Raw genomic sequence first — 11,739 nt, forward strand, 5'->3', positions numbered from 1 at the left:
TAATCCGATAAAAAGATCCCTGCACAGTTCTTTGTCAGACCCAAATTTTTATCTCCTTATTCCTGGCCGGACCCAATAATGGAATAAGCAGATAAGGGGCAATTGTTGGGCCCAGAATTACCTTGCCTGACCTGACAGAGGCCAGGCAATAATCAAAACCAAGACTCAAGCAAAGGACACTTGAAACCAGACACTAAGAGAATATAGACAAGCACCAAGTAGGAGTTGATACAAGACAGACAATAACTGACCACTAGCCTGAAAGGAGAACACGTCAGGCACAAGAAAAGCGTCGCACAAGCTGAGCAGGCAACAACCAAGTTGTTTAAATACTATCCTTACAAACAAGGAAGACTAGTTCAAAAGGAAAAGATAGAGGCAAGGGTCAAAGGCAACGACTAAAATACTGTCAACTACCTCCGGATAAATAGGGCACAAGCCCTATTTACCAGGAAACCCTAAATGGAAGAAAAAGAAGACGGGGGAAGCTAATATAAATTGAAGAGAAGATAAAAACAAAAGGGACATGAAAGACACTCTCATTCTCACTTCTATTCTTGTATTATTTAGCAATATTTTTGCCTGTCATGCCTGATACATAAATACTCTGTCAGGCTATACAAAATCATAGTAACAATCACTTCTAGCTTGGTACGCGTGGTTTTTTCCCCTTATTCCCAGGGTTTTTCCACGTATAGAATCTTTGTGTCTTTACTTATCATTTATTTATTTACTTAGTAGCACTAGTGAGGCAAGTTATTTGAGTTAGATCACCCCTCCTTAACTCTCCTGGCAGGCCGTTCTCATTTAGCAAAATCCCTGCCAAAACAGTTACAATGACCCGTTTATTAACCCGTAATTCTAAGAATTCTCTAACAATAATAAGAGTTGGCTCTGAATTTTTCGTTTAAGACCATGTCTTTTTGAACTTGAATTCATTTGATAAAAGTTCCATTCAATTTAATTTTCCTTTTGTTTTGTTTAATTCAGATAGTTTCCGCACACAGAACAAATACAGAGTTGAGGTACAAAAGAACGGGTCGGATCTGTGGAGATATAATGACACGGTGTTGATTTAGGTGGTTTGTCTCCCATCCTCGTAAGTCGTAAAACAGGTAGTAACTACCAGAAAAAGGGAGAATACGAGAGTAAAATGCAACCCAAATCACCCAACCGTACAATAACAGAATTCTAGATCCGTAGCGATCATAACTCATAAGGTAGTTCAACCATATTATAATTCATCTACATTTCTACAATAAAGCTGGCAAACATAGGTGGGCTGAGCAGCTTAAGGGCAAGATCGTCATTGAAGGCGGAGTTCACCGAGGACGGTGAGGACCGCCGCCGCACCACCCGGTCGTGGTTGTTACTCCTCCGTCGCTCTATGGCTTTCGTCGTCCCCACTTCTTTTCCTTCTGCTCTCCGCCGATTCGCCACCGTCCTCCTCCTCCTCGTCGCTCTCCTTTTCCTCTATTCTCTCCCTATCGAACAGGTACTCCTTACCTACCTGTTAGTTAGTATTACTCCTTATTCCGCTCTTTTAGGGTTTTGATTGCGATTCCCTTTACTTTGGATTCAATTGCCGGAATTAGTTTATGATCAACATGTTGCATTATCCGTTGATCAAGTTTGGATAGCATTTGAGAAGGGGAGGGGGAAATGGAATGGAGTTAGAAGGTTTCCGTCAAATCTTTCCTTTCAATCATATTTGCGTACAAAATAAGAGAATTCTTATCCGTCCCTTTCCCTTTTATATCTTCCATCCAAACAATCCGTTAACTATTACTGTTAGCTCTCAAGTCAGTTGTTGGTATTTGCTAGATTACGTGTGTGTGATGCTTCACTTGATTCCGTAAACTTTAGACATGTTTGATGAGAGGTTATCTCACATAAGTTTACGGGGGTAAAAGAGATTGAACATAGTACATTGTATTTCATATTTACTTATTCTTATGTGATAATACTAAAGTTTACCAATTTGATATGATATATACGGGAGTAGTATTTTGGAGACTTGACAGTTGGGCCCCGACTCATATTATACATGTTAGAGATATCCCAGACTATTTCTTTAGCCATGCTTCTATTCTTTGGAATTACAATGTTGGCTTTTGATCCAAATATTATGGTTGTGTGAGGGAGGTGTCTCACCCGATAAAGTAGTGTCATATTACACTCAAAATCATAGCTAAAACAGAAAATGTAGCATTTTCACTTTCCAGGGAATAGGAGGAAGTACATTGGAAGAAAGTCTAATTGTGGACAAGGTTGCCAATTTCATTTATAGCTCAATGTGGTTTTGCTATTTCAAAACAAACCGGGCGAATTTATTCATACGAATTTAGTATCACACAATCGCGAATTGATTCATCTGTATCATTTCACCGAATTCACGACGCAAAAACAGTGTCATCAGTGAACTATTGTGCATGGTGGGGACTAATATGTGGGAATACAAACGAGGGAGTTATGTCCGTTTAAAGAGTGCTCGGCATCTACCTTTAAGCTTGTGTAGTTTTCCGCGGAAAACATTTTTAGAAGACGGCTATGAACGACTCTATCTGTGGAATAACAACCTCGATTCTTGACAAATTGACAATACAGTGTAATACCATTTGCTTAATGAAGCATAGAATACCTTTAGTTTTAACAATGGTGTATTATTTCGTGGTTATGGAAGGGGATATAATACTTGAGAGGTTGTAGGAAAGGGATAACGAATGTGGAGTTTCTGTTTCTTGAAAGAGTGCTCGTCATCTACCTTTAAGCTTATGTAGTTTTATGTGGAAAACATTTTTAGAAGACAACTTTGAGCGACTCTACCTGTTGATTCAGTGGGATTGTCTGTTTCAGTTTCACATGAGCCATAATTTAGCTAATTACTGTTTGGGGAAACAGAAGAATGAATTCTTTATCAGCATTCAACAGTCATCATTGTGCGGCCATCTTTTGCTCCAACTGTTGGTTAGGACTTAGGAGTGTTAGTTTCTTCCATTGTGAAAAGATTGTACTGAGGGATTATTGGACAATCAAGTATTCTTGACCTTTTGGTGTCACTCCATAGTTGGGACCAATTTTTTTTTATTTAAAAAAAAAAAAAAGAATAGAATCTTCACATCATAAGGAAAATGAGCTTGGCTCATTGGCAAGTAATATATGATCAGGTTTACGATCATTTAGAGAGAACATCTTTCAATGAATTCTCAAGCTTGCTTGTATAGATTTTCCATTGTTTTGGCTTTTTATATTGACACGCAAAAGATTGTCTTGGCAGTATCTAAAGGATTTCTTGCAATGGGTAAAGGAGGACCTTGGCCCTTGGGGTCCCTTTGTTCTGTAAGTTTCTTCCTAGTACACTTTTTCCTTCCCATTTAAAAATTTTTGTATGTTTTTTTAATGTGTAAGAAGACATAGAGGTCAACAACAATATTATCCCAGTGTCTCAAATGTTCCCCGCCATAGACAGAGAAAAGAGGGTGGAGATATGTAGTCTATTCCCTATATTGAAAACCTAAGACGTTGTTTCCGGACGGCCTACATTAAAGTTGGCTTCAAGAATTGTGTGTTGATAATGAGTTATTGACTGCTACGTTATAGTTTAGCTTGTTTCCATCCTACTGCAAAGCCAAAGAATCGAACTCATTTGTTTAATTGGAAGTAAAAGTGAAATGTAATTAAATTTGGGATGCATGTAATGTGCTTCTTTCTTTCTTGTTATATACTCCTTCTCATTCTATGGAAAGGTACCATTAGCAAATGTAACAAAAATTAAGGCATGTGATGGAATGACCAAAATACCTTTCCTTCGACCTACCCTTAATACAACCCTCTCCGTCTACATCATTCATAACACCTCCCAAATCCCACCCCACCACAAACCACAGCTGGTGGCAGCGGAAGCTCCTCCTTAACTGGCCACCACAACCCACCTCCACCACCAACGAACACCCCACGTCCACCCCCACCACCATAACCCACTCTCCAGCCACCACATAACCCCACCTCTGACTATTCTCGCCTAACGATCCTTCTCCACCGCCTTCCCTCGGTGACCTCCCCACCGAAAACCCATCCCCACTCATGACACGTCCTTCCCCATCTAGGACTAGGGCTAGGGATTTCGAGGGCGGGGTAGGTTTTTGTGTGGGGGGATGGGTTTTTTGTGGTTGAGGGTAGTCTTTCAGGGAGTTGGGGAATATTTCTGGTTGTTGGGGGTGGTTGTTTCGTTGTTGGGGCTTGGGGAGGGTTGTGAAGGTTGAGGGGATGATTGTAGTTGTGGTCAGCATCATGGTGGTGGTGGTAGGAGGTTGTGTCTCGAGATCATGGTTTTCTTTGGGTAGTTGCGCGCTGGTTTAGACTTTAGAGTCAACAAGGTGATGAGGTTGTGCTTTGGCTGTGATTAGGAGGCGGCGGTTATGGTGGTGAGGAACTGAGGATGAGGGTAATTCTGGTGGTGATGAGGAGGTGGTAAGTCAGGTGGTGAGGATGGTGGTGATGGGATGTGGTGGTTCTAACTTCTATCCATATGGTGTGTGGTTAATTGGGAGGGAGAAAGGGGGGATGAGGGGGTATGTTTTAGGATAAGGGGTTAGTACTATGATTAGGGTATTTGGGTCATTTGAAAGGTTTTACTTTCGCCATTTAAGGAAATGATATGAATCCTGTGAATGGGCCGAAAAAGAAGTGGTATGTTTCCAGAGAATGGAGGGAGTAGTATTCTAGATTCTGTTTGTGTGAAATCAAATCCTATGGAAACAGGACTGATTGCAGATAATTACTCAAAGGGGCGGACTTACGCAGCAAGTTTAGTACTTGGTACAGGTGAATGGGTGATTCGAGTAAAAAATTCAACTTCAAGTGTTGGCATTTAAGCGCCATGGGGGGCGGCCTTCGAAATAAAAAGAATCATTAGCGAAATATATAATGTGTACATGGAAAAGGCCAGGAAGGTTTTCCTCATCTGAATGTTCTTTTTTAGCTCTTTTTATTTGTTTTGTCAAACGCCCTACATGACAAATCACATAAGGCAGAATAATTACTTCAGTAGGGACGCCAATGCTTTTCTCTTGATACTGCAGCTTAACAAAGACAAGTGTCTTATTTCTCCAGGGCAGTTGCATACATCCCTCTCACAGTTCTAGCAGTTCCGGCATCAGTACTCACGGTCTGTGATTGTTATTTTTGGCCTTTAGATTTTCCATACATTCTGGTCAATCTGCTGACCCCCTTTAGCCGTATATCTGGCTGAATGCATGAAGCATTTATTCTCACCCTATTCTGTTTTCCAGCTTGGTGGAGGTTATCTTTTTGGGCTTCCTCTTGGATTTATTGCTGACTCAGTTGGAGCCACACTCGGTGCTACAGTTGCTTTTCTTCTTGGCAGAACAGTTAGTCTCAGTTAATCCCTCTCTTCATACGTTTCCAACATATCTTTTAAAATCTGACTTTTACTTTTTTGGACTTTTGGCAGATTGGAAAATCTTATGTTATGTCAAAGCTGAAGAATTACCCCAAGTTCCATGCAGTTGCTATTGCTATTCAGAGATCTGGCTTTAAGGTATCCTATTAGTTATTTTTGAAATTCTGACCATGATTAAGTCTCTTGGGAAAAAAAAAGCTAAATGTGTAAGTTAAACACATTCGTTTTGTTTGATTATATTATATTTGCTACTTCAAGCAAGTGAGTAAAAGATGTCATCATTTCTTACCCGGGGAGAAAGTAGGGGAGTTCTTGTGAAAACATTCTTGACCAACTATCTAAAGGCCAACACTGAAGCTGGTATCGCTGTAATAGAAGTTGTTTTGTTAGAAGATGAATTGTATATCTATAGTATGTGAAATGCGAGAGGAGACATTTTCTTTTGGGTGGAAGGAGAAACTAATACTTTATTGTGTTTTTGTGTGAATTTTTTAATAAAAAGATTTTTCCCTTTTTTTCTTTATGTTGTGTTGTTTTTGTGGTTGATTTATTGTATTGAACTCTTTTCTTTGCAGATTGTTTTCCTTCTTCGACTAGTACCACTCTTACCGTTTAATATGTTAAACTACCTTTTGTCTGTAACGCCAGTCAGCTTAGGGGCTTACATGTTGGCTACTTGGTTGGGAATGATGGTATGCTCTTCTATTCAATGGAGGTTTATTGTTTTCTAGCGCTTTCACAGTTTCTCATTCCCACCCCACCTTTTCTGATTTCTGAAATCTTTACTTTTCTTTTGGTGAAGCCTATCACATTTGCTTTCGTTTATGTCGGAACAACACTGAAAGACCTTTCTGATGTCACACATGGATGGAACGATGTTTCTTCAACTAGATTGGTATGTACCATCAGCTTTTAATCAATTAGTCTTTCGTAGTACCTGTCTTATCCTCAGTATACACTGTGTTGGAGTCAAAACAATATTAGTACACAGTACTGATCCTTGTTATGCTTAGAGCATCTGCAAAGGTGGGATTTTAGCTCCCCATATACCTTCTCTCTCCTCATATGAGGCACCTCATTATTGCACATACATTCCCATAATATGGGGTTCTACTAGTTTTAGAGGAGGTCCTCAACAAAATACAAGGCAAAATGTGTGTTCTTTTGGGGAGGTTCCCAAAAGATTACATGTATATTAGTTTTGTTGGGGAACCTCATTATTGCGTAGATGTAATTATAAAATGGGGAGGGTAAATGGAAAAGTTAGTGGAAAATGAGGTAGACGAATAAGAAAAGGAAAGATAAAATATGGGGCACCTCATCATTGCGGATGCTCTTAAGGAACTGAACACTCGTCGGTATCAGAAAACAAACCTGTGAGAGCATGACCTTTCTGATGTCACATTGTTTTGATCGAGTCTTTGCTAGTCTAGATGGATGCCCCCTTCAGTGATTTTAACTCCGAAAGCTTTATTCTTCTCCTTGCCGATAATTATTTGCTAGTATGACAATTCTGTCTGCATATTTGCCCACTTCAAAAGACGTCTTTTACCATGTCTCCATCTGCAATAGAGCCAGCAGACTCAATCGCGCTAAGATTTGGTGTATAATGGAATTAAGCTTACGAGCTTTATGCGATTCTCATTAACCTCTGACAAAAATAGCCTCCTCATTAGAGGGATAAGTTTGAGTTTAACCATAACTTCTGCTCAAACCATTGAATTTTAAAGATAAAACTGGAATAGGATGTCATAAAAGTTGTATGCTAGATTTCTGGAAAACTCAACACTTTACCTAAATAACTTGCATATAACTCGTTAGAGTTGGCAAGTCTGACCCGACCCGAACTCGTGCAAACCCGACCGATAGTACCCGAGAATTGTGCAACCCGAAACTGACCCGTAACCCGACATGACTTGACAATCAGGGTTCCAGTCTCGACCCGATATTGACCCGACCCGATTAAATTTTGATGACCCGACAATTATTAAGCTTAATATTGATCAAAATGAAAGTGATTTTGTGTTTAGATTGATACGTTTGACTTAATAATGAAGTAATTAAGCCAAATAATGGTTAAAAACTTAATTTAATGGTCAAAAAAATGACGTAATGTGATAAAGTAACCGGACCGATAGTGACCCGACCCAAACCCAACACATCATTTGACCAAAGTGACCCGACCCGATATGACCCGAACCCGAGTTGACCGGACCCAAATCTGACCCGACTGACCCGATTGCCACCTCTAGTACTAGTATTGTATACAAGTTTTGGGAAGGGTAATATAAGAAAATAAAGAACTACAGAGTACAATGCTAAGAAGAATTAGATTGCAGTTTTGTGGATCTTTGATGAGCATGTGATAAATTATACCAGGCAGAAAACTAATCTCCCTGAGAAGTTTCCATTGCTGAACTTCTGCCATTTTCAAATTCTGCAGCGTATAATTTATTTTCGTTGACTTCATTTTGCTTTTCATCAGCCATTTGAAAATGATCTCATTTGAGAATCTTGGTGATGCAGGTATTCATTGGGTTAGGTCTATTGGTATCTGGTAAGTTTTAACTATTCAGTATTCATCTTCAATGATGTTTATTTGACAAAGTCTATGTCCCAGTTTTTCAGACTTCTGTTGAATACTCAGTATTACCTTTGTCCCAAAATGATGGCACACATCGGTGTTTTCTTGTTTCGACCCAAAGTAGATAGGTTGTTTAGTTTGTTGGTACTTGCTAAAAGAAAATTCATATTTAGTCCATTATTACCTACCAAAATTCTTTAATTCTTCTATAAGACCTTTTGACCATAAAGAATATAGCTACCAAAATAGAATTTTAACATACGATTGCAGGGTTTTAGATGTTTGACATATGCAAATATAAAACCTTGGAAAAAAGAAAATTCTTAAAGAGAACTTTGACAAAGCAGTTCATTGAGTATCCGAAAATGAACGAAAAATTAGGACAATAATAATATTGGGGGCAGAGATAATACCAACATCATGACATAAAAGATCTCATCTGTTTCTTTCCTGTGATTATCGGCCTTATTATTTCTCTTCTTGTTCAGTGGCTCTAATAATGTGTGTAATGAGAGTTGCTAAAGCTTCATTGGACAAAGCATTAGCTGAAAATGGCGATCTCGAGGGAATTTTGGCCTCAGAAGACGCGCCAAATCTGCCTATTGTGAGTAAGCAAACCTCGGATCTCTGGCAACCTCTTGTTATCAAGATTGACTCATCTAGGAATGATTTTGCGCAATAATAAGCAACGTGTACATATATTTGCAAGTCCCTATAATAGTTGAGTTAGGCTGGGTCCGATATTAGATTACTATACAGAAAAGCGAGTGTTCCGGAGGGGGCAAAGTGAGCCAATTTTTGTTGCTCTAAATTTGAATTTCAATGTACAATATTGCTTCATTCACGTTTTTTAATCAAGCATTCTTTAAAACCGTTTGGTTAGGGGAGAAGCATGAGTTTGGAATTGTTAATTTTACTATGAAATTAAAATAGAGTAGTAGAATTTATTTTTTATATTTTCTAATGGTTGGTTTAGTTTTGGATTGATTATTATTATTATTACAAATTATTATTATTTATAGAATTATTTTAGATCCGTTTTGGTTTGGTTTAAGAATGATTTTGGCTGATTCATTTTTATTTGATTTGGTTTGGTTTTGTGTTGGTTTTGATTTCCTGTCCAGCCAAACCCATTTCTTATCTAAAATGAAATATTACTACTATAACTCTATAAGACATCAACATAATAATAACAATACTTTGTTTTATATAATTCAAATCAAAATACAATTCAAAACCTACAGTCAAGTTTCATTATCTCATTGTCAGTAATAATACTTTCACTACGTTCATTGCTATCATTGTTATTTTTACTTGAGACATAACTAATACTCCCTCCTATTCTTAATAACCCTCCCCTTTCATGGAGGGCACGGGAATTAAGGGATGAGAGTATTATATGGTAAAGTATTGTAGTGGGGTAGGAGATTGAAGAAAGGGAAGATATTGTGTGATTAAAATAAGTATTTTTGTGGCGGTTAGGTGATTAAAATAAGTATTGTTATGGGGTAAGGTGATTAAAATAAGATAAAGTATTATTGTGGGGGTATTGTTGTGGGGTGGGGTGATTAAAATAAGTATAAAAGTTTGTCAAATAAGAAAATAGGGAGAGTATTGTGAATAGACAAAAAAGGAAATAGGGAGAGTCAATATATATAACTAAATGAGGCTTTTTTTTCGAATTATACTATTAGCATTAGAATTAGGAGATAATTAATTATTTATAATTTTTCTATTATAATTAGGAATATAATTTTCCTATTAGAAATGAGAATAAATTAATTATTTTACCATTTTCCTATTAAAAATAGGAAATAAATTAACAATTTATTAAGGCTTTTTTTTCCTAATTATACTATTAGGAGGCTTTTTTTCGAATTATACTATTAGCATTAGAATTAGGAGATAATTAATTATTTATAATTTTTCTATTATAATTAGGAATATAATTTTCCTATTAGAAATGAGAATTAATTAATTATTTTACCATTTTCCTATTAGAAATAGGAAATAAATTAACAATTTATTAAGGCTTTTTTTTCCTAATTATACTATTAGAATTAGGAGAAATAATTATTTAAACTTTTTCTATTATAATTAGGAATATAATTTTCCTATTAAAAATGAGAATTAATTAATTATTTTACAATTTTATTATTAGAAACAGGAAATAAATTAATTATCTACAATTTATTAATATTAAAAAATTATTCATTTGTATTTGTTCACTTTTTATTAAATTAGAAGGAAAAAACCTTTGATATATTTATAATATCCAATTTTATATCAACTTTCGATTAAAAAAATGAGGTATTATGAGGCTAAAAGGCCCTTGGTCGAACTGGGTTGTGACAATTGTGCATGCATAATACGTACTACATGAAATTTACTCATGTAAAGAGTAAAATGAACACTGAAATATGCCCCTACGTCTTTTGTTATTGTTGATGTCATATTTAATTATACATAATTTGAAGTTTATTTTTCAAATGTCATATGTATTTCTCCTACTAATTTTAAAGTTATTTCCCTCATAATACACTTCACTTTCTATTGATAATTTATTATTATATTATTTACATTCATTTGTCATTATATAAAAGTATATTAATCAAAATTTAAATAAGATATTCACAAATTATTGATAAGTACAAAGTTTGATATCTATTTTTCAAGGAGTATTAAAAGATAAAGAAAGTTCTTTTGCTAATTTGCGAATCGAAATATCATATTATGACAAATGAGTAAATGTTTTGAAAAACTTTATTGTGCGATCGTTTTACAATTTAAAGTAAAAATGGTACCACGAGTAATAAAATAGATTTGAATGAGGCTTAAAGGTAAATTAGATACACTTATTATAGAAATATGTATAAGGTTAAGATTCAATTCAAGCAACGATCAACATTAAAAAAAAAAGTCATGAAAAACACATAAAAGGGTAAGAGTAGTCTTTCCCTAACATAGTGAAAACCGTCTCTCTCAAACTTTTCTTCTGACAAATTTACATGCATAAAAAACGGTACTATTCAATTATATGGAGCAAACTAATTATTGTTGATGATATATATATATATATATATATATATATATATATATATATATATATATATATATATATATATATATATAGTGTCAAGTTCTTCTAAGTCCCTTTTTTTTTTTTTGAGTCCATAAGTCCCTCCCACAACCCTTGGATCATGCATGGTGGAAGGTTGAGATTGAAAGCAAAAAACACACTTAACACTAATTAATTCACTTCTCTCTCTAGTTTTAATAATACATTCACTAATTCATTATCATATACAATTAACACCATATTTTGTCTTATACTTCAAAGTTTATGAACATTTTGTTAACATTTTTCTTGTTTTGGTTTTTTTTTCGTTTTTTTTTTTTCGAGACAAGTTTTCGACTGTTTCGTTTTTTTTGTTTTTTTTGTTTTTTTTTTTCGAGACAAGTTTTCAACATTTTAGAATTTTACGAGTATAATTCTAACAGCAAAAAGTGTAATTTTAAGGAATATTTTCGAGAATTTAGCGTTTTACAAGTTTAACTTCAATCTTTTCCGAGTGATTTTAACGAATAATATTTGGAATTTTTGTAATTTTATCACAAGTTATTGTAATTTAGCATATTACGAGTGTTATTTTAATGACAAAAAGTGTTATTTTAGTCCAGGTAAGTGTAATTTCAGTCCAATGAGATTGTTATTTTTAGTCAAGGAGAATGT

The 11,739-nt window shown here is 35.5% G+C and overlaps 1 protein-coding gene across 1 annotated transcript; it reads left to right on the forward strand.

Moving 5' to 3' along the window:
- The first annotated feature begins 1,058 nt into the window (after positions 1-1,058).
- On the forward strand, positions 1,059-8,967 carry LOC141592255 (uncharacterized). Its single transcript, XM_074412860.1, has 9 exons — positions 1,059-1,495; positions 3,278-3,339; positions 5,113-5,167; positions 5,292-5,390; positions 5,474-5,560; positions 5,998-6,114; positions 6,225-6,317; positions 7,949-7,979; positions 8,495-8,967. Exons 1-9 carry the CDS (start codon positions 1,388-1,390, stop codon positions 8,686-8,688), a joined length of 846 nt encoding a protein of 281 aa, XP_074268961.1. The 5' UTR covers positions 1,059-1,387; the 3' UTR covers positions 8,689-8,967.
- The last annotated feature ends 2,772 nt before the right edge of the window (positions 8,968-11,739 follow it).

The sequence above is a fragment of the Silene latifolia genome, chromosome 7 (genome assembly GCF_048544455.1).
Source record: "Silene latifolia isolate original U9 population chromosome 7, ASM4854445v1, whole genome shotgun sequence".
Taxonomy (NCBI): Eukaryota; Viridiplantae; Streptophyta; class Magnoliopsida; order Caryophyllales; family Caryophyllaceae; genus Silene; species Silene latifolia.

What these genes read in the sequence shown, in the direction of transcription:
- LOC141592255 (XM_074412860.1), top strand. Translation starts at nt 1,388, where the DNA reads ATGGCTTTCGTCGTCCCCACTTCTTTTCCTTCTGCTCTCCGCCGATTC. An exon ending in CTTTTCTTCTTGGCAGAACA is followed by an intron (nt 5,391 to 5,473) that starts GTTAGTCTCAGT and finishes GACTTTTGGCAG; the next exon opens with ATTGGAAAATCTTATGTTAT. An exon ending in CTACTTGGTTGGGAATGATG is followed by an intron (nt 6,115 to 6,224) that starts GTATGCTCTTCT and finishes CTTTTGGTGAAG; the next exon opens with CCTATCACATTTGCTTTCGT.